This window comes from Cataglyphis hispanica, chromosome 21, assembly GCF_021464435.1.
Source record: "Cataglyphis hispanica isolate Lineage 1 chromosome 21, ULB_Chis1_1.0, whole genome shotgun sequence".
Lineage (NCBI taxonomy): Eukaryota > Metazoa > Arthropoda > Insecta > Hymenoptera > Formicidae > Cataglyphis > Cataglyphis hispanica.
In genome coordinates, this window is record NC_065974.1 from 3244649 (window position 1) to 3269332 (window position 24684).

Below are 24684 nucleotides of genomic sequence, written 5' to 3' on the forward strand. Positions count from 1 at the left end.
TTATTAATGGACTAGGATCGGCGTAATGGCGCGAATTAATTATACAATGTGCCCGTGACATTCCTTTAGTAACATTATCCGAATCGAAATTTACCGTTTATACGTCAGTAAATAAGTCATTATTATTATTATAGAACATCAAGTTGTTAAATACGTAATTAAAAAAAAAAAAAAGAAAATCATCTATATGAAACGAACATGATTTTTAAAATTTTTCTATTTCTTATAAAAATATAATTGCATAATTTTGTTATGCTACGCGAGAACATCGTTGAATTTCTGCGTAAACACATTCGATTATTCCGGAAAAACAAACCGGTCGAACAGTCGGAAGACAACATGAGTTTGAAACGTGAGAGTACACTCGGTTCAATGAGTGTCCTCTCGCGTTTGGATTCATCGTTGAATAAAGATGAGCTCTCGCACGCAAACGTCGCATATGCTGTCGTGCATAGAAGAAACATTTAACTTGTGCGGCAAATTGACACACACACACAGACTTTTCTCCGATTCGCATTATTATCCATTATTATTGTACCGTAAATATATTAAAGACATAAACGCGATAAGGCGACGTATAATAAGTCGGAGAACCGCGTCGTTTCGCGACAAACGCTCCGCAACAGCTTGCTCAAATGTGTTCCATATAAATTTTGCGAAACCGCGAGGAGCTAAATATGCATCTATAATTTAATTTCATTTTGTGTATAATATATTTAATCTAATCGCGGACGCTTTAAATAATTATTTTCTTTATTTAAAAAATATTTTCAATACTTACAACATTGATGTTGTAATGTATATTGTATAAAAATCAGTGGCTCTTACCTGGTATGGTATACGATGTTCGGCACGGCATTCTGGACACTTGACCTGTCGACGAACGTAATCGACGAGGCCGTCCATGCACGGCTCCATGCAAAAGCTGTGTTGACATGGCAAGAGCTTCGGGTTTCTATACCGGTCCAGGCATATCGCGCAGGTCAGCAGCTGCTCGAACTGCTCCATGCCTGTAAAAAGAAGAAGACTTATTCTCGATCTTGTCTGCTTTACATGAAAGAGAGCAAAAACCTCATCTGCCTTATTCAACCTTCATATAAAGCGTACAGTTTATATATATATATATATATATATATATATATATATATATATATATATTCTTGTACGTCATAACACATCCAATATATAAACATATTTAATAAAAATATTATTTAAGAAAAAATATTATATAAAAGCATAAATTTATATTCTTTTTTCTTACGTTTCAGTTTTAAGGCCAAAAATATCTTTAAATATATTTAAATATTTATTATATTTATTATATTGTATATTTATATTGCAAAAACACGGGATATATTCTCTTTGAATGCGTTTCGATATCTTGCAAAATTCTAATTTCTCATAGTTAAGAAATAGATTATACTAATACGTCGACTCGATCATCGTTTCAAAATACTGCCAAAATTTTATTTAACTAGCCAAGATGTTAAGTGATTAAGTAAACAGCTGTTGGTGTTTACTTATGTGGTTGTTTGTTCTTGCAACAATTATATGACTGAATCGATATTTATATGTTCATAGAATTCTCGGCAATGCAATTTGTAACAGAAAGAGAAAGAAGAAATGCAAATAATATATTTATATTTAATATTTTTAATACATTTTGAATGTTATTAGTTAAATTATTTTCTAAATAACAAAGTTTAGTCTGTATTTATAAAATAATTAATTAGAGATTGTGTACACGTCTTTTATAATTAAATCGCGAAGAAATCTGTTCAACCTTTGTATTATAAAAAAAAAAAACCCAGTGACCAGTGTAATATACATATATGATGAGTGCCAAGACAATGTCAAGAACTTCGTGGAGTCGTTGAACCTCTATTTTAAGGCACGATGTATCATCAGCATAAATTTGGTTATAAGTTATAGGTGAACTTAGAGGGCAACTCTGAAAACTTGTCGCAACGCAAATTATGCTGAAGTTTTTTATCGCGATTAAACTATACAGAACCAAATATATTACTGAAGTAATCTTATTCACATCTTTCTCGATTACTTGCTTTGAATACACTTCTCTTAGCATAATACTTTTTGATATCGCGGAAAATGCAAGTAAAAATTATAATCTTATATATATAAATATTTATATAAATTTTATATATATATATATACATAAGCTTCTCCTATAAATTTATATAAATATTTTATATAAATATTTTTTATAATAGAATATTTTTCATAATATTCCTTGAATGAATGAAAATTTCATAAATCGTGTTGTAGAACATTTAGATTTAAAATAAAATATTATTTTAACTAATTGTTAAAACGTGTTCATTGCAGAGATAGTTTCGTGAAATGTAATCGCCGTGCTTAATAGTATTAGATCCTGATATATTGCAGTATTGTTACAACGTTTATATTGAAACGAGTTGCGTTAGAGATTGAAAACCGCGGCAACCGTAATAATTATTTGAACGTCGCTAATGAGTGGATGATTACTCATGCAATCCACGAATTAATTATCGCGCTTGTACGCGAGGCGCGTAATATACGAGATAATCCCGATTAACATTAAACGCACATTTTATTTAGCGTAAAACAAAAATTTAATAAAAATTTTATTTGCAATACCACATTCCATATCTGATGTAAAATTTAATTATAATATTTTTTAAATAAAATTCAATTAAATTAAAATTGTTTTCCAGATAAATTAAAAATAATTCTGATAATTTATTCTTTTTCTATTCTTTTGTATAATTCTTTTTTTTTTTATTGTACTTTTTTTTTCTTCTTACGTTGTGATAATTTAATTTCTTTCTCCTTTTTCTTTTTTAAAGAAAAATATTAAATTTGCATTTCTTAAAAATTTATTGGATTCTTTAATTTTTTATACAATTTATAATTTATATTATTTATATAATTATTTCTGCATAAAATTTATTTCATTGATCAATTTTGTTAATTTGCAATAAAGAAAAATCAATTCAGTTGATTCAGTTTTAAAACTTTATAAACGTGATGCGCATAAAAAAATCTGAGAATTCTATAAAAACTCGCGAGGCCCATATTATTTCTTTTTCTACTGTTCGGAGATACTCAATCAATGTCGATTCTAATTCCATGAGACACCGGTTTATTTCAGATTCGACCTTCTCGCAAAGCATCCGGCAGTTTCTCATCTCGATGATGATGCCAACGCAAACGTTTATACGTCACTAAATTAGTACATCCGGATTCTAGCTAATAAAAATCATGGATTTTTATTAATGTTTCAAGGCATTATGAAAACGAAGAATTTTGTGAGCTTCTAGATTTCTAGTATATAATTACATTTATTGTTTTGTCAAATTTCCAATATTTATAACTATATATATATATATACAATTTTATTAAAATTTATATTATTATTGTCTTTACACTAAACTCCAAAGAGTTATATCTTTCAAAGTTAAATAAACATATATATATATTTTGTAGAATAACTTCTTCAAAACTGGCACTTTTTTGCATAGATTTCGTGTTCTAAATTAAATTTGCCTATGTATTATTAATTATTCGCGGCTCCTTAAACACGTATTTCACAATTAAATCGAATTAAGAATAAATAAAAAATGTAATAAATCCTAATGGCACTCCATTGAGATCGGTTAAATAGAGAACATGAAAATAATTGCGACGAGCACAAAGTCTCGGATAAATTTAAATGACACACGCCCGCGTCAATATCACACGCGGAACATTCAAAGAGATTGTTCTAAGCGGCTACGTACCTACGTAGAAGCCGAGCCAAATTCGTTTTGGCTTTCGCAAGTTTCTCGGCGCTTCTGACGTTGCTGACGTGGAAGGTCGCCACGTCGAGGACCGATCGCACTTCCGAACCGACACAATGGCAAAAGCTAGTACATTAGGAAGCATTGTTACTGTTAGACGAACCACTTGTTGGATCTTAAAGCAAGCTCTCCGCCTTTCTCTCTCCGCATGTGCGTTCGGGGGTGAGGAAGGTGAGAGGGGAGGGGGTGCAACAGGCAGTGAGCAACGATTGTATTAACAACTTTCATGGGCGTTGCCATGAGAATGAAACGGGATGCTAATTCTGACACTTTGACTGTGAGCCTCGAAACTTCACTCGAAAGCCCGCCCGGGGAGATGCCCGCGCCTACGTTATTTAAGTCCCCGTTTCACCACACGCTTTAATTGTGTGATCATATTTCATGGTGGATCACGGGGATTTTCCAGTCTTTCAAAGGATGGTCCAGGGCGAGCGATCAAGTCCGATTTTCATTGGAGAATGCCATTAGTAATGAAAAATCTGTCTGCAAAATTCTTTATCAGTAACGATAACGGATTACACGCGTGACTTTAGAGGAATTCTTTATCGTTGTTATATTATTGTTATTATTCTTATTCTGATTTCAATCATTAAACCATGGCAACTCTGTCATATCCCAGCAAATGTGCAAAAAGCATAATTTTATTTTTTGACAGTCTTAATAATGAGCCGGCGAATAATAAAATAGGAAATCATTTATATAATTATTTTTGTAAATGAAACAAAGTAATAAAAAAAATTGCACATTCAAGGAATTTGTTAAAACATATAGATATACATATAAAATGTATGTAGACAAAAAAAATGTTAACTGAATTATATATACAATATATAAATGCGATATCAATTTTTAATAATGCACAAATATATATATATATATATATATATATATATATATATATATATATATTTATGAATGAATTTTTCGTCCACGTTTGAAGCGCAATGTACGCGTCGCATAATGAGAATTCGGAAAGTCCGAGTGTCATGCGCTCGCGAAATGCGGTGCACGTGGGCGCATCATTATTCTCGTGGAGGAAAATAAACAACGTCGCGAATGATTCAGCTTTTTCCTTTGTCCGCGAGAGGCAGAAATTGTGGGCGTTATTTCACGAAAGCTGAGTATTTGGGAGCGTCTCTCCTCGTCTAATGCATTTCGCGAGATGTACGTGTACGGCGTAATTGAAAACCAAGATTTCGCGGAAATCTAGATTCATTATTTATTATCTCGAAATGCTTGCTCGAAAGTGCAGCGCGTTGCTATTTTGCACCTCGTGCGTTCAATTTTAATTCTATCTTTATAACGTGCTTTTATCAATTTGCATAATTACATTGTGTATGTATTGTTAATTACATTAAAATTCAGGAAAAGTTAATAGCACGCAGATAGTAACTGCTAAATAATTATTAATAGAGTTGCTAATAAAATTAAAGATTTGTTAATATTATTTTTATTATTAAATAATACTTGGTTTAAATTAGTTTAGAGTTTAACGCAATATATATATAGAGCGTGTGCAAAGATAAGATTAAATTCTACATTAGTGATCTCTCTGGAATATTGACAGTTTTTTTTTTCACACATGCAGATGTGCTAAATTAATATGTGTGTAATCCTGTAATCTTAAATTATCGATACGTGGTCACGTATTACGCCCCTAAATTTGATTGCCTAATGACCGATCCAAATCCTGAATGATTGCTGGATCATTGCGATGCACCTGCGTCTAATCAACCGAATCCTAAATTGCTTATAAAGCGACATGCATGTCGAATAATTTCTCCGCGGTGCACAGCATGTAATTTGTGCGCGACTAATGTCTCGTAACCCCAAACGCGCTGGCCGATGTACACGAGGAGAAAGATAAATCTCCCTAATTTCATTCGGGCAGACAGTGACATTGAGAACACTAAGCATAACTCTGTATTTTGCAACCAAAATGGGGAAAGAGTACGCGTTCGTTAATATCCACTGCATTAATGTACTTCCGACACTGAGATGCTTTCGAGATCAGAAATATATCAATTAGTTTTCATGATTAAAAACTCGCGTCAATTTATATTATCAGACAGATACTGCCATCGCATTTTTGATTGATGTAAAAAATTTTTAATAAAATTTCACAGTTTTAAAAATTATTGGAGTTAAAAATAAACTTCATCACCCTCGATTGAGAAGAAAATCTTTCTCTTATACTTGATGATACGCAAAAGAGAGATTAATATCTTATGAAAAAATTTTTGCAAACAAACTAATAAGAAATTAAATAAAATTTAAATACCCAGTCGAATCTGTCCGTTAAAGCACGAGCAAGATACACTTTTGCGTTGTGATATTGACGACACCACTCTCGTCGGCGAATCTTCGTTGATGCGTCGAAGACTGATCGCAGCTTCGATCTACGATTCAAGCTCTCGCACGAGGCGTTATTATATATCATTCATCCACGTGTCACGATTGACAACAATAAGATGTTTAAAATTATTTGGCACTCATCACAACAAAAGGCTACTTGGCGGCTATCGCGACACCTTATTGACACGTTAGCGTTCTGGATCGTCGCGCTTCTGGAATCGGTCGGTCCACGCGAGATCAAGTATACTGACACTTCTCGACGTCACCGGCCAGACTTATGCTCGCGCGGCCCGTTCTATACTTAGCCGAGAGGACCTTCGATTTCCGGCGGTTCGTTTTCGGCGAACAAGATCTTCGGTAGGAAAGCACACAAAATACATAGAACGAAGATTCATTGATCGCAGTCGGAATATTTCACATAAGCTTATCCTCTCCCAACAAAATTCGCATTTTTCGCAAAATGATTGAACGACGCTTCTCTCAGTCTTCAGATTTCTCAGGTCTCTCAGATTTAATATTGATGTTATAATAATTAGCGAAGCGGAGTTGTCCCCTCTTTCTCTCTCCCCAAAGCATGGAATAATGAATTCGATAGTCGATTTCCAATTATCTGTTTTATAGAAACGGAATGACACGATATGCGTAACGAGGGCCGTTTAATAATCGTTCCTGTTTAATGTCAACATTAATATGCATTCTCTCTCTTGTCGGCGTGGATCAACGGGAATTCCTATTGAATCTGCTGGCACAGCCAGCTTTAATAACTACAGCGAACAATATTGAGCCAAATGGCCAATTGCGCCAAGTGGCATCGACAAGCGTATTATATATATATATATATATATATATATATATATATATATATATATATTTTTTTTCTTATTAACCGATATAAATATATAGCCATGTATGTGACAGAAATTGCTAACAATCGAATATTGCTCGTTTATATATTTGCTCGTAAATATATTTTCTTCTATTATCCGTCGCTTTTTTTCCCTTCAATTTCGAGGTCCGTATCAACATCTAATCCAAATAATCGGCCGCCGAGCTCGAAAAACGAAAAAAACATCGATAGGAAATGGGACTTTCGGTGGGGTTGTTTCCCATTTGTATACGCACGGCGGATTGAACGATATTATCGGATCGTGCACGCAGGAAACTCCATTGACAGAAAACATTCAGCAACATCGGATATCGTGTCCCTTCCTTTTCATTTCCAAATAAGCTTTTCCTAAATATTAGAAAAGTCTTTGTGAGATATTTCGCCTAAATCTTGCAACCACAAATTATCACATTAAATAAAAAAAATGCAATAACAAATACTTTTATTCTGTCATACAAATCTAACGCGAAGAAATAAATTGTCGGATAATTGTACGATTTTGCGCGCAATATAAAGCTCGTTTTTTTTTTTTTTTTTTAAAAAAGAATCGATCTTAAAGTTGATGGAATAAAATTTAAATGGAGCTTAATTTTTTGTCAAGTATTTAAGAAGGTAAACAGCCCACGTTTCATATGTTATACGCGTTGAACTGTCGACTCCGAGAAAAGGGAAGATATAAGATCGTCGAAATGCATGTTGGTGCGTGAAATAGCGGTCGACTACCGTGAGAGATGTCCGCGGTTATATTTAGCCCCCGCGCGTTATCCAGCACCGCTTATTTTCAACGCGATCTTAGAATAGTAACCGCCCCGGAACGGTTTATCGACCAGAGCTTTTCTCACGCTGGCAAGATAGTTTTCTACAGGCGAAATTATCCGGGCGGTTTATAAGTCCGCCATAAGCTCGCCTCCTTCGCGAATTTAATGCTCGATAACTACAATTTTGTGCGCCAGAAGGTGCCACTCCTCACGTGAAGACGATCCCGGTCTCGCGATGCATTTAACGCTTTATGTCCGTCCTAAAAGCATCCATCTCTCTCGCATCTCCGTTCTCCCTGGCCCGTATCCCTAGGAAAATAGATTTTCCGATTGCAATCTCGACTTCACTTGGCTCCGACGTTCCTCATCTATGCTAGATGAGGCTTTGCATATTCGCTGTTTCTATTCAAAATTAAATTGTTTCCATTAAATGGAATTACATTTAAAAAATTTCTCTATAGATTTTCGTATATTATCTTATGAAGAAAAAAAATGATATGACAATATGTGCGTATAAATTCTTATTTCAACTTAATTTAGACGAGATGAGTCGAGAAAGAAAGGACTTTTTACAGAGTTAAGGGATGAAAAATATCACTTTAGGGATGCGCGTAAAGTAGATGAAATTTCTTATAGTTTGCACGAAAGCCAAAGCCTGGCAGCGCTTCTAACGTAATAAAGTTCATATGAGTTAGAAGCGTACTGATACGAGTGAAGTTAAAAATTCGCGTTTATCAAAGGAGACGAAGTTAGGACGGGTGAAGTCGAGACTATGAAGTTTTTAACACATTCCGTTTTCATATTCATCATGGATCCGTTGGCTGATTCTCAAAGTTTTTTCTCAACCTTTTCGCATTGAAAACTCGCCGCTCGCGGTGAATTCCGCGACGCCTCAGACAGTCCTGCGCTCTCTCTAAATCTTCTTTCTTATTGCCTCCTATATATAATGAACTTTTCCACAATGCATTTTCACCTATACATACCTGCAAATCTCGAGATTTTATAAAATTATGCAACAGCAATTATATATTTATGCTTATCTTTTTCAGCGGCGGCATTTTAGATCCAAAGTCTCGCGCGTATTATTTATTACGTTATCTATTAAACGTCATTTTATCGCGCGCGATTTATCACTTTCAATTTAATCTGAATATCCAGAATCCGTCGCAGAGAATGATGGACGATAAAACGAGCACGTGGAATTGTTGATTTATCGCTGACTTTTTTTACTTCCATTTGCTGTTCTTTAACTTCCTCATCAAGCTACGATTTTGCGCTTCCCGTGGCTTGCCAATGACGTGAAGTGTTTTTGTCCCACTCCCTCCCCTCCCCTCTCTCTCTCCCCAATCCCGTTATTTTATCTCAATGCAGAACTTTTGGTTTTTCTTAACAAGTAAACTACTCTCCCGGTATACTGATCCTAATTACCCCCGTGATCCGTAATGTCCGCGTTTTTCAGCGTGCGGTACACGTACCGTGTTAGTGGCGTGGAGTACTTGAAGTATTTCGTGTTTACTGCGGGTTCGTCCCCAATAATTAGATTCCCGCGAAACTTTCTAGATGCTCTGCCTTTATTATCCATCCGTCGCGAAGTTGAATTTTCGTCGAAAGTCAACTCGAAAATCGCAACTCCATAATTTCAGAATTAACATTAATTTAATTAGTAATTCAATAGGCGCGCCTTACAATATCGCAATTTCGAGATTGCTATTTCGAGCAAGTTGAAAAATACATGAGAGTTCTATTGTATGTTTAACTTCTCGAAAGTTCACTAACGATGCCATTACTCAACTAATTTGCAATGTATATATAAACTTTTCGGTAATAGGTAGATGTATAAATGACAAATATAATAATGGGGAAGGAAGATTCTAGATATATACGACAAAAATATAATAAAATTTTAAAAAAGATTGCTGAAAAAAAATAAACAAGAGAAATAAAATCCGTTTTAAAGCAACCTATAATCTCGTAAATAAATTTTTAAAATGGCCCAAAATATATCGCATTTTCTGCTCAAATGTTCGAAGAGCGAAGCGTGAAAAAAAGGCATAATAAAAAATATATATATATATATATATATATATATATTTCCAAGCTGCTGAGATGCGCGGCGATTCCACAATCAAGAGTGCCGTTTCCCACGAATACGTGGGATAAAGTTATATTATTGCGAGACGGTAGATTCCGGCGGGGAAAGAGAACAGAGTTATCGGAATGAGAGAAAACTTGCGGAAAGCGATTAAAAAGTTTCAAAAGCCGTGAATTGCGCTGAGTGGACGCGCGAGACGATAGATACAACGGACGGAATTTTATACGGCTTGATTAATATAAATTAATTACCACGAACGACGGAAATGGAATACCCGGAGAGATAGGACCGGTCTTTCGAAATTCGAATCGTTGAAAATAAGCCGATCGATCGTGTTTAATTGAATACGATGATACCGCGAGCGATGCTGCCCGCGGGGCCGGAAATTTTTTTTCATTCTTATGAATTACGCGCGACCGCGCAAGATCCGCGACCGTTTCGTTTTAATAATTCCAAATGACGAAGCGACGAAATAATATAAAATATTACAATACACATTTTCGCCGATAATGATGAATCTTCCGTTGCGACGCAACGAAGATTCCAATTCGGCAAACTCGCAGGCAATCGTCATATTATACAGCGTCGATACATAATGCACGAGGCTCTCTCCCGCGTCTCTTGCCCGATTTATTATTTATCTTCGCCTCTTGGACGAACTAATGATTTATTTGCCACGCCGAAACGTTTCAATATTTTAATGCGCGTCTGCGGAATCAAAGGTGACTGTGTACACGAGCGGGATAAGGAGATACGAGGTGCAGATGACGATGGAACTGATGTGTGCGCGAAATATGTTATGTATGAAACGGTAAAAGAATGTAATAAAAGCTCTTTTCTTCCGCACTAGAGAATAATTTACATGGTGCGAAACATCAAAAGGGCAGATTCTTCTAAATCTGGGACAAAAATCTTTACGGGCAGACGTTGAGAAGAGTTTGCCATTTAATTCTTCGATATTACGCAGTTCGACAAAAAATTGCAGCGTATGTAAAATAAATAAAATATGAAAAATTTATAGAAAATTGCTTGTTATTAAATTGACGATTTAACATTAATAATAATGAACTAAATATTTGATTTGATGTAGCGTTAAATTCGCAATCACGAAACGCCACTGTTAATTAATAAGATCACAATTGTTAATTCTAGTATTTAGCAGACTGATGATCGATTTGTTCTGTACGAATGTTACGCTTAATCAATCATTACATTTCGTTCTGCATTTATACAGAGAGAGCGAAAGAGAGAGAGAGAGAGAGAGAGAGAGAGAGAGAGAGAGAGAGAGAGAGGAAGAGAGAGAGAGAGAGGAAGAGAAAGAGAGAGAGATCAAATCTATTTGAAAGAATTTAAACAGTTTACAATTTCGGCATAAAGGGATTAACGGAATAGGATTATCATTACACTTTGATATATCGCTTATCTCTTGTAAACTGAATAATTAAAATTACATGTTATGTATAAATGGCACCATAATTTAAAATACATTTTAATAAATATTTAAAATTATGCTCGTGTGAGATATATTTATATTTTAAAATATTACATTTTTTGATCATAAAATTATATAATTATAATTACAATTATAAATTTTAATAGCAGCTACTTAATTTGTTTGTGAGATATAATGTGATAATTATTACATTATTAATTACTAAAAATGTACCGTTAGTCAATTATCATAAATATAAATATATTTAAATAGAAATATAATTATATTATAAATATAAGAAACAGTTTGAGCACGCGCGCGTTAAATTTTTGGCCACAATATGCATGACTGATAAAAATTCGATGGAAAAGAATGCGCGATATATCGAAAGTATTGTGCGAGGTAGAGTTTCACCCAAAGCTATTGTGCGGATTTTAAATTGCTCATGCTCAATAATAGCAAACATTCTTCAAAGGTGAAACCCTTCGACGCGAAATCTCCGTCCGCGTGGCGTTATGGCCATTATTTTCACTTTTCACTTATTCTTGTTATTAGGTTGAAAACTGAATTATCGCACCGTATGCATTTTTTTACCATTTCTCCTTTCATTGCAGCTCGATTTTGGCACGTGAATTAATTTGCGAAAGATCTACTGTTCCCTCCCCCACCCCCCTCTCTCTCTCTCTCTCTCTCTCTCTCTCGAGTTTGCGCGAGATATATCGTTCGCATTCCTTACTCGTTCGCTTCTTTCTTCTATCTGTTCTTTTCGTCCAAGTTCGAAGAAGTCGAGAATATCCATCGTAATGCAACATTTGTAACGAGAATTTGGATTGTCAAGAATTATATCTGATCTCTTTTTGATTGGATTTAAACATTGTTTTCATGAATTTCGCGAGTAACGTTATTTATAGTCTCGACTTATACGTAATTATGTTCTAATTGCAAGACAGTAAGAATTACGAGAATAATATTATCGCGCAATATTACAGTAAGATATTGTGTTAGAACTGTTATCAATTTATTTGTTATCCCGGTTGAAACTATATCATCTTCGCGCTTAACATCTTCGTTTAGAGTGTTCTGTCTGATAGCAGAAACTTAAAGGAAGTTTTGCCATCGTAGAAACGATGGTATCGTAGAATATATTAGAGCATCACTATACTCCATTTCAGTTGCACTTGAGCGTTTCTCAATTTCGAATCGCATCAGCTACCTTCGTCAGCGCGATCCAATATTTCATTACATAATCGATTCCACGATCTAATCTAAACTTATCAGCGTGTACTCTCACTTGTCGGGAAATAAAAAAAAAAAAAAATTTCAACAAATTCAGCAATTTAACAGATGTTCTAATCATTTGCTTATCATCGGGTGATACTTGAGAAATCGTGCTTAAGAGATTTTGACGCAGAGGAATACGCTAATATATTTCGAGTCATATTTTTTAATTGATTGCCCACGCATTTGATTAATAAGTAGACGTGTGTTGTTTTTCTCTTTTTTATTATTATTATTATTATTTTTTTTTTTTTTTTTAATTAATTTGGTCGGCATGGGTTTTTTCAATTACCGGCTTTCATTAAGTTGTCGGTCCCGCAGCTATTTTCTATTTTGACGTAGGTAGAGGATCAACCACGCGATGCTGCGAGAAATGGTAAAAGAATAAAAAAGGCTTAATTTCAGCTTTCGCCCGGCAGGACAGGTCAGCTTCATTCTTATTTTGCGTCTGCCTCGCACGCATAGCGAGAGACATAAATTTTTCCTTCCTAAATGCGCTTGATTGTCCCCGCGAGAAAGTGATGTCTCGCACACTATTGCGCAATACAATACTTCATTTTCACATACATTTAAAAAAAAAAAAACATACTATTAAAATAATTAATTCTTTTAGGTAATTTTTTATAAAATTAAAATATATTATTATTGCTATTATTATTTAATTACCTCAGTAATGTTAAGATAATAAACACTGACTAGATAAAAGTTGGTGAAATAATTTAAATTGTCTGTCTTTCTGCATCTTCTTTTTATAATGCTAAGCGAATTCTGATTAGAGAACGGAAGAGCTGTATTAAGTGTATAGCATTATTTATTATCTCATTGCTTCTGTCTATCGCACGCGTGAGGCATAAGAAAACGTGAACGAATTTAATTAATTCCGAGAGCGTAATAAAGATTCGTTTAAAATTCTTCAAATCTCATAACTTCTACTCGTGCGAATATATAAAACGACCTCCGGTAATCCCGTGATTAAACCGTATAAAATGATATCACCCCACTATGCACATAAAAAAAAATCTGGAAATTTATTCGCTCGTTATTCGTTATTATTGTTATTGTTATCAGCACATATATTCAACTATGCATCCACCTGTAGAAAAAAAAAGTCAGCGTTGAACAGCCGGAACTAAACGTAACTTGGTTTTTTCTTTTTAATGTTCGGAATATCTATAGAATAAATCTATTAATACGTGTCCGCACATTTCTCACGGCGATTGGGCTAGCTTTACATAACGCTGAAGCATACAGAAATTTTACATTCCACGAAAATTTATTTCCGCTATATAGTTTGCTCGTTCGCTCGCGCTCCAAAGAAAAATAAATTACGGACTTATCGCCGCTTTTCAAACCCTGGAGCGTTCGCAGTTTGATTCGAGTAATGTAATTAATTAATGCTCTTTTTACCTTCCCTTTGTTTCCGTTTTGATTATTCAAATTATCATTGCGCAAAGGTATCAGATATGACGCGTCTCATTATTAAGAATTTTCTCGCTATTGACAGTTACCTCGGTATAAAAGATCGCAGTATAATTCACGATTTCTATTTGAGTCCACATTATTCCGAAGTTTTTCAATTAATTCGTCGGCGCGGTTATATAGCTGCTCTTTTATTCAAATGAGAGATCGTAGGTTGACGCTCAACAATAGAGGGCTGACTATGTCGGGATGATGGAATCGGAACTATGTCGGGTCAACAAAGAGAGATAATCAGCGTGCTTAGAATTGTTAATCTTAATTAACTCTTTGTTGTAAATCGGGTAACACAACACATGGCAAAAAGCTCTCGCACTTTATTCCACTCATCAAATATCATTTCATCGTTCGCAATGCTCTCTACAAAATGCCAATGTAGATAATATATATATATATAATCGCTGACAGATGCTGCATACTTTAGCCGTAATGAGTTTTTAATAACTTTTTTTTTTTTTTCTTTGCACTATGTAATCGTGAGTGTGCGCGAAAAAAAGAACCGAGTAGTTTCATTTATACTAAATAATCGGAATATTATAATAATGTTACAAGTGGTGAATATATTGCAAGAAGATTCATTCCCTTTTATCGTAATCGTTACACGTGGAGAACTTAAGTATACCTCGTGGCGGAGGGTTTATATCACGCGCTCTGACTTTAAAATGAGATCGACGCCATACATACTCCGGTTAATTTTGAACACTTTGCATATTCTAAGCATACGCGCCTAACTCAAATACCGCAACAGATACGACGACAGGTGAAATTATACACAAGGGAGAACGTGTTAAGAAAAAATCCACGAATTTGAAATGCAGATTCAACTGAAATACGTACCCAACTTGAAATGTACATCTCAATTACATTTTGCAGTTAGCAACTTTTCGAAGTACTCTATGTATATTCTCGGTTTCAATCTGTAGAGAAAAAAAAAAGGGAAAGAGAGAGAGAGAGAGAGACGCAAAATCGCATATACTTGACGCGCTCTTAATAGATATTAAATTATATATATATATAAACAGAATCTTTATCTTCAACTCTACAACTTGAGACTTGTAACATAACAAATCTTCCATATAAGTGGCTAAAAATGAAACTGGATTTCCACCGCCGTTGTAAGTCGTAAACGTCGTAAAAAGAGATTACCATAAAATCGCTCCGGATATTTCCTCGAAAAACATAGTCATTACTTATGCGTCAAAACCTTCGAGAGTTCGACAACTTTTCAGATCTCGTTCAAAGTGTAATCGTTATATCGCAACTTCTGAAACTCATAATTCTGTGATATAAGGCACATTTATTCGTCTTCCTTCCTCTTTCATCCGTAAGAAATCTTGCAATGTCTTTTCTCAGTCCTCTTTTTACAGCGCACTCTCTTATATTCGCTATCTTTCGGGGTTTCGTCAAAGAATGAGAGACATCCGTCCGAGACAGAAAGAGAAGGATGCGTTTCGACGTTTTACGCCCGAAACGAAAGAAACGTAGACACAATTATGTCCGGTCAATATAAACCGGTAATCACATGGTCGTGTCGTTCTTTTTCACGGCGGTACGGATGCGATGGAAGATTCCAGTTGCGCTATCGATTTTCGCGGTGCCACCATATATCCCCCATTCTCATGAATTTCTCTCTCTCTCTCTCTCTCTCTCTCTCTCTCCCTCGTTTTATTTTTGTTTTCTATATAATCTTCTATATACGGTTAAATTCTTGCGCGAGGAAAACTGACTAGGCCAAAGGGGGTTCCAACTTTTGTGGAAAAGCAAAAGCATCAGATGTATCATTTTTGGATCATTTAACGCCTAAAAGCAGAGACATCCTTCCTTTCTCTCTCTTTCTCTCTCTCTCTCTCTCTCTCTCTCTCTCTCTCTCTCTCTCTCTCTCTGCAGCTATACGGTACAAAGTTATAACGGTCGAAGTTTTTCTTTGTTTACTCCTGGGAGCTTTTGCTTTATTTCGTTGGGGACCAGGATAAGATAGATAGAAGTCTCTGCGTATGTGTCTGTGTGTTGTCGTATTGCGTGAGATTTGATAATGGACACGTGGAGTGTATCGATTATAAGATTTAGGACGTTGGCACTATCGTCGTGAAAGAGCAAATAGTCTAAAATAATAAATATTACGTTAAAATGCGAGATACGTTATTGCTTCAAATATTGATGTATCTCACAGCACAATAAATAGTAAAAAAAAAAAAATACACGATAAGTAAGTATTTCAAATTGAAAAATAGTAACCTGTTATTCAATATTTTCCTTATGCGATTAAGTTAACATTCGACGATAATATTATAAAATATCTATATATAAATTATAAAATTAATAAATTTAAATAATAAATAATAAATTATAAAAAAATCTATATCCTGAATTTTTATATGAGAAAAAAATAATCACTATACGTTATAACAACAAAAATTGAGTATAATTTATGAATTTACCTTATATATTATGAAGTATATCTCGTAGTAAAAAAATAGCAACAAAAATAGCACGATCTGATATGTCGTCAACTATACTTAATACATCTTTTAAAGCGCGCAATTACAATTGATTTCTGTTCACTTAACGAACAAGTAATACAGCTCTAATGACCAACCATTATCATTAATGTGAGATCTCGAACAGTGTTAAACCTCTTATAAAGAAATTTGCATAATGCATAAGCAGACTATATAAGAGAGCACTTCGGGACAGTTTGGTGTAAAGTCGCAATTTTCTTGCATGACCGCCATTACACGTATCTAATTGAACAATACTCTTATGCAAAGGCAGTCTCGTAATTTGCATGAAATAACGACCTTATTATTCTTCATTGCAAAATACTCTTATCGTGACGTGAAAGCTCATGATTTTTCGTCAATTTTGTAATAAGTTATCAAGATAAAAAAAAAATTGTTAAGCGTTTTATTTAAATCACTGACGTAATAAAGCTTGTGTAAAATCAATGATAAACGATTGTGAAAAATGGGCAAATATTTATTAAATAATCTCAATCTCTTGAATTTCAAATGGCAATTTCTTTTTCTTTTAATTTAACAAGTCAGCTTACGTTACATAACAATAATTCTGGCAAAGAAGATTACGAAGTTTTAGTCTTTAGATCGGCGATAAGAATATATGGAGGAAAGCCACGGGCAACGGTTTTATTATCTCTCATGCACTTTTATGAAACTCTGTCACGCAAACAAAAGACGCGCGACGTGTTGCTTTGAAAGAATAATGGCAGAGAAAATATAAAATGCGCAATACGAGAGCGAAACGGCTTCTTGCCCTCATCTAGCGTGAATAGTCTCTTTATCATTTGCGTGTGGGACGGACGAACGGAACAAATCTTGTTGTTGGATTAGGGTCCTCTCGTGGGAAGTAAAGGTAGAGATAGACGGTGAAGAAGATTAGAGAGAAATTTTCTCTCCTGTGGCGAGAAGCCAGGTACAACGTTTTATACATCCGGTATGGAATGCGATAACCACCGCCCATTGTGTCGCAGCATCCTTATTCGCGCGTGATAAGTGCATTATCGGGAACGCGCGTGCTGGTTGCATTATCGCCGGATTGCACATGAGGTGTCAACGATGAGTATAGCGTCGTGATGACATAATGCGTCTCCCGTTAATCTGCGATAAGAGGACTCGAAAGAAAATGATATAGAAAAATTGAAGTATTTTGGGGGACTGTAAATAATTATAATAAATCGTAGTATTAATCTATTATACCTGTGAAGAGGTGTTCCATATTATTAACCTTCCATTCCGTTGTTATCCTTTCATCATTTCTACTGCTTTTTACGCTTTAATCTGCAACAGCATGTCACAATCGCGCGTTATTTTATGCATTGCCAAGCGTCGTGAAACAAAACCAAAGCCCGGTTTTAAATGACGGCTCTTTGTCCGGCAGTTAACGTAATTACATTTTCGGGCGATTTGTTGAATTTCCGCAGTAGTAGGACATTTTCATGAAAAACTGCAGTAAGAATAAAAGCTTTTTGCTGTCACGTAATGCTCTGGGAGAATCAAGTGTATACTGATATTACGAATATTAAACATCTGCAAATACTTTTTCATACAGAATTTTGCCCTTGTAAAGAGTTTTAGTATATATCTTCGCAAAAAATATTCCGACGCTAAATTGAATAAAATTTATACAAACTTGAGAACCTAACTTTTGATATTAAAAGCCAGTTATCGAATATTTTATTTCATCATAAAACAAAGATTAGATGGTTAAGGACCTCCGCCGTCGTGGAACGTCGTAAAAAAAAAAAAATACGCACAAGTTTTATTTGTATACATATATGTTTCTCGGTGTGAAAAATAAACTCGATCGGCTCGTATCTTTTGTAAGTATCGTTTGTGGCTCGTGTGACGTAAAGTAGTAAAAAAATCCCGGATACAACGTGGAAACGACGCCACTTTACACCTCTGTGGTTCCATATTGCACTTGGTCTCTAATATCGAGCTATAACTTTAGAAAACAATTTCAAAAAGCGAATCGTTTCTTTGCGAATTATTTACTAATAAAACGAAAGAAATTATATAATTTCCAATTGCGAGTGATCTGTTTTTAGTTCGATGAATCTTTTTATTATTATGTTAGTAGTTTTTATGATTTTAAGAAAGTTTTATATCGCACGTGAAATATTATCTGCGAAAAGTAGCCATTAAAACGACTATAAAATGAAATTCAGTCGACCATCAGCTTGTTGCCGATACTCGGGAATGCAAGGAATTAAATGGCGGATTTTATTTTTGCCATCTGTTCGCCCGTGCCAATCACATTCTAAACATCCTAGATATTCATTGGATTTCTGCAAAATCCTATTAGTGACGTGACGGAGACCGGCGCAAATGCACGTGCCGTAATTCAGCGATTATATCCGCTATTACAATTCAGCCGTACGTGCGAACGATTCGGTCGTGGACAAAAGCGACAAGGTGATCCATAACGAATTGTCTGAGGGCAAGTACTAATCGCGGAAGCGTTGGAGAACGAGACGATTGTCGGAGACCATAAATGACTGTTTGGTCCAAGCGCACGGTTTAATCTGTGAATGGTTGGCGTCAAGAAAACCGCCGTTAATCGCTTTAGTACGAGATGCATCCGAAGATATATGACTCTCATTTTCTCTGATAATCGGATTTTGCGAAATCCACACGACAACAAAAGTATGTACCTGCGCCTCTTCGATTTTAAGGTATTTTAGAGCTGTAATAATCTTTTCGTAAAAGCGATTTATTGAGAATTTCAATGTCAAGTTTAATTCGAAAATCGATTCTTGAAATTTTGCAATCCTCTTGCCGCAAAATCTTAAACAAAGTTTGGAAAATCTGATTTCAGGCGTCGGTATCGGGTACGCTTATCCCGGCAACTTATATATCCCTCTTCGGCTTTTCAGTCGTCTCGTTTGCGCAAAGGATTAATCGCGAGTATGGCAACGACGACGGCGAATAGAGGGAGCGGATAAAGACGAGGATGAGAAACGCCGTCGTTCCCGTCTTTAATATTTTTCAAGTGCTTAAGATAGATATATCACTCACTTTTAAAATATTATTATTAAAAATTAGTTGGGAACGACTAGTTGAGATATCATCTCGAAAGAGTTGAATTATGACTGTTAGAGAGATATTTTTCAGCGTAATAATAATAAAAATCTTTCCGCGGCGTATATATATATATATATATATATTTCTTTCTCTAAAGCGCTGTAAATAAAATATTTTCGTTTAATCCGTTTGAGTTTCGCCCAGGAAACATTTTCGTGCGGTTTTTGCGTGCTACGATGAACTTATCATTTTGACATAACGACCGTCATGCGGTCGCGGTGACAACGTTGAAATATCAAGTAGGAGGCTGCATAAAAGTCACGGAGCGAAAACCGGGGCGAGTCTGGTTGAAGCCCGGGCGGATTACGCGCCATGTCGAAAATACGAGCCGCGATTTCCGCTGACCGCGCCTCTGCGATTCACGGTTCGCAATAAATTCCAGCACATTTCGATGCGGAGATGCTCCCCCGTGTTACCTACTTATAATTAACTGTACGTTATAGCATTCGCGCGCACCATAGAATTGTGTTATTCGGTCGGATATGGGATGCTGCGACTGTATACAACGTGACTGTAAAATTATAACGCTGGCTGGCATTTCTAATTTCAATGAATGCGCTAATGTTTTGCAAAATGCACTGGGTCACTTAAACGGATAATGCACGTGGATGCGAAAGGTCAAGCTGTATTGTAACATTACAATCTAATGTTACGCCATTGTAATACAAAACGTAATATTTGGTGTGATATTATAAAGAATATTAGATGTAATATTCGTATATTATATTTGCTTACAATAACAATACAAATGTCTAAATTTCTTTTTATTAGTTACTATTTATATTAACCATATGATTTACACTATTTAAAGCAAAATATCATAGCTATCCGTTGTACGAATTATTGTATATATAAATGATAAATAATAAAAATCATGCCACGTATTTTAAAATTTATACTCGTCGAATATTTGCTATCGAAAATTTTTTGCGAGGTCGTCATACTCGGACACACACACACACATATATATATATATATATATATATATATATATATATATATATATATGTTGCTCTTCTTCCTTGTACGACATTTATTACGTGCCTAGGTGCACTTTGTAGCTCGTTAGTTCGCGATGCACCCTTTCAATCGTGCGGCAATCCCCTCACTACTTTTGCTACACGAGTCTTCGGCGCGGTGGTACGGCTAGAAGGAAGAAAGAGAGAGATGGCGAGAGAAAAACGAACAGAAAAGAGCTAAAAAAGAGGACTAAAGTACGAGACGTCGCGCTAGAGCTTTATCCACTTGCCGCTTGTCAGTAAAGTGATCTAATTTCGGTAGAAAGGACGATTTAAACGTCGCTTGATTTCACCATCTTGTGTAAGACATCTCTGTGTGTGAAAATACAACCTGAATACACAATGGCTCGACCGAAAAGATGTGCGACGCTAGTGAACAAAGTTTATTTATATATATATATATATATATATATATATATATATATATATGTTAACAATTGGAAAATATTAAATAAATTTAGTATTTAAATAAACGATGTAATAAAAACTAAAATATTTTTTTCTTACATTAATTTAAATGAAACTCGTTTTTAAACATAATACGTTTATAAATAAAATCGCAATCAATTGAATGATATCGATAATAAATTTATCATTCGAGCAATTGTACATCTTACAATGCTATATTAAAGTAGAGAACAAGAATTACTTTCGATATAGAGATAATACAGTGTAAAACTTCGCGAAAAAGCAGTAGTATTTTCTCAACGAGTTGCATTATCTCTTTAATCATTAAAATGACGTAGTCAAGTAACGAATGGAAATATAGAACAAAGTTCTTTAGAACATTATCGATGTCATTTTAACGCATGGACTTTAAACTTTAAACATTTCCCACATTAAAAAGAGAATTATTTATTAAGTGCATCAGTTATAACAATTTCTCGAAAATTTAAAAAAATATCAAAACATTTTTCGAGGCTTGTTGATGATTTTTTAATTATAAAATTATTATGTGTCATATAATAATAATATAATAATAAAATTATTTTTATTATGTAAAAAAATTTAATTATAAAATAATTATTTTTTTCTAATTTTCTTCGGGATACAGTAAAGCATTTTTAATTGCGGATATTTTACAACGACACCTTGAAATGGCTGGAATAAAGCTCGCTTTTATGAACGAGTAACTAACCGCGTAATGAAAATAACGTCCCGAAATAATCCCACGTAGGATCAATGAATCATCGGATTTACACAAATTTCTCGCCCGCATCATTTCGGTTGTATTATTATAATCTTTACGCATATAACATTTAAAGCTCGTTACATTATGTACTTGCATCATAATTGATGCAAGAATATACGTTATATATATTTACTGAAAAAGCAGTTCATTTTTCGATTTTTTTACACATTAAGGAAAGACAGAGAGATTTGTTATTATATTATAATTATATATATATGTATAATTGTAGATAATTATTAATTATATGTTAATATGAATTATTAAAATCTTTTTTCTTGCACGTTTTCGTAAAATTATACATTTTTGTTAAATTTAACTCAGATGATGCAATCACTTATAAATGAATGATTTTTTCAAATATTATATATAAAAAAATTATACATAATTTATATAAAATACCAATAATATAAAAATTAATTTTATATAAACGTATGTATGGTACAGAAAAAGCAATTGATGAATTCACTTCTGACAGAGAAGAATGGGTCTCATTTGTGGCGAACGGTTCTCGATCTCAAAGTCAGAAGAGAAATGGATTTCTTGTACCTACCGAGAGGAATTGACATAAATGTAGATCCACCTGTACAAATGAAGACCCATTTTTCACTTGGCAGCTTTGTGATTCTGCCAACGACTTTTTACAATAACTCGACCGAAGTCTACGATAACTAACTACAATGCGATATCAGACGTTACGTACCATGCTACTCTAAAATCGATAAATCATATCTTGTGCTCATTTTTGTAAAATATCGACCCGACTTATATAGCTGTCTCAAATGCTTTATCTTGGAAACATTTATGGGACCGACATGGACGTTATTGACGTGACTAATTTTTCGACATGATCGCAATAAATTTCTTATCTTATGACATTTCTGTTTATTGCGGAGAAAATAACGATATATATACATATAAAAATATAAAGAGAAATATTAAATTAAAATACAATATATATTACATATTTTAAAATAATTTTATTCTGCGATTTGTATTCTGGTATCTTGCATTCATCAAATTTATATTTTGTTTATATTAAAATTTTTTTTTAATATTAATTTTTATTAACTTAATATATGCAATTTTAAATTATATATAATTAATATATGATTTAATATATTATATAATTAATATTGTTAATATTATTAATATTCCATATTTATTTCTTGTAGTAATTATAAAATTTTTATAATTTCAACATGCAAGACGATGTAACATATTATAATATTTTAATTATATTATAATGTAAATCCCCCTTGAGACAAAGGCTTTTGCCAAGACTTTTAATCATTTCATTGACGTCAGAGAATTTCATCTAGCAAATCAAAATGCGCTATCATTCCCTTTCTAATCGATAAATATAATTAATTTCTACGTCAGTTTTACGACATAAAAGTTTTCGGCGGAAACAAAGCTTTGTGGATCAGAGATGAGAAGGAAAAAGGAGCTACGAGAGTCGGCAACCCTCCAGCAAAATGAGCTATAGATCATAAGGCGAAGATTGATTAGTGCAGATTCATTTGTTCGTTGACTTTTTCTTAGTAACTCTCGCTTCCTTTCTCTTATCGTGTAATGATAATGTGATTATTATTCTTAGAAAATTGGGGTATTTTTAATGAACACGTAGACTTGACAGAGACAAACTTTACTAACAAGATCATTACAAAACTCGTTAATACTGTTTTATTAGAGTAATTATTTTTACAGCAGTAAAAATTAGATGAAATCATTATATTCAGAGCCAATGCTAACAGATCATCCAAAACTTCGTTATTAATGTATGATATACTGAATTAGTAAGGCCGATTTGGAATAAACGAATCACTAATGCATAATTATTATAATGTAACAAGTTTGTTAATTATGCTGTAATAAAGTACGTATCTATAATATACGTAATACACAATGGCAAATATAATGATTTTGTCATAAATTGAATATTATCAATATATGTATAATATTCACACAATATTAATATTTAAGCAAATATTAATGCGAAGCACACAACAGCTGCCTGAAATTTAATTTTCTGACATTTCCGAAAAGGAAATCACACACGCGTTTTTTCACTCGAATCTCTTACCAAACTCGTTGACCGCCTTTCGGCGGTCTTCCTTGGTTGGGGCCCCCCTCCCTAGTGGTCGCCGAGTGCTTGTACTTTCCAGTCACCGAAATCCAGCGCTGTGACAGCTAAAAAACCAGATATCCACCATCGTTAAACTACGGCTCCAACGCGACGCGACGCGATTGTGCGCGAGGAAATTTTGGGAGCCGCCAATTTTCGCTACCGCATCCCACATAAATCGTCATCGCGCATACATGTCATGTACATATGATGCATGAGTGTGTCGTGTAAATTTAAGCGCATTGTCATGCGGGGAGAAGCGTTCGACGAGAAGGTGGCTCGACCACACGACAGCGGCTGGCAAAGATGAGCCGATCGACGGTTGACAGTATTTTGGCCGCATTACAGCACGACCGCGCGTAGGACACTACGTGATTAGTGGACGGAACATTGCCAGGATTGAAACGAGAAAAAAAAAAAAAGAAAACTAGCCGGACGTTGACGGCGTTTGTGCGAGAATTCTAATTAGCGTGATGACGCCTCGGGCAATCGAGATTCTCGAGTAAATGCCGTCGCGGGGAGAGAGACATTGCCGTAATTTACGTTACACTCTCGTTGTTGCATCATCGCGTTAATAGCAGGCGGGGATGAAACCGAGCGAATTTTTTCACAATTTGATTAAAAAAAAATTA

At 34.5% G+C, this 24684-nt stretch overlaps 2 protein-coding genes across 7 annotated transcripts in view; one reads left to right on the forward strand and one right to left on the reverse strand.

The window, feature by feature from the left end:
* The window catches only part of LOC126857299 (fibrous sheath CABYR-binding protein-like), a 171593-nt gene that overhangs the window by 125052 nt on the left and 21857 nt on the right, over positions 1-24684 (forward strand). The window lies entirely within an intron of this gene.
* LOC126857297 (serine-rich adhesin for platelets) overlaps positions 1-24684 on the reverse strand; it is a 61231-nt gene that overhangs the window by 33090 nt on the left and 3457 nt on the right. For 5 of the 6 annotated variants that reach the window (XM_050606571.1, XM_050606572.1, XM_050606575.1 and 2 more), the window contains exons 2-3: positions 24011-24117; positions 829-1010 (exon numbers count right to left, since the gene is read on the reverse strand). In XM_050606571.1, coding sequence (XP_050462528.1) covers positions 829-1008 — 180 coding nt within the window. In that variant the 5' untranslated portion in view covers positions 1009-1010; positions 24011-24117. Of the gene's footprint in view, positions 1-828; positions 1011-6120; positions 6424-24010; positions 24118-24684 lie in introns of those variants that run through there. The other variant, XM_050606577.1, reaches the window with a different exon arrangement.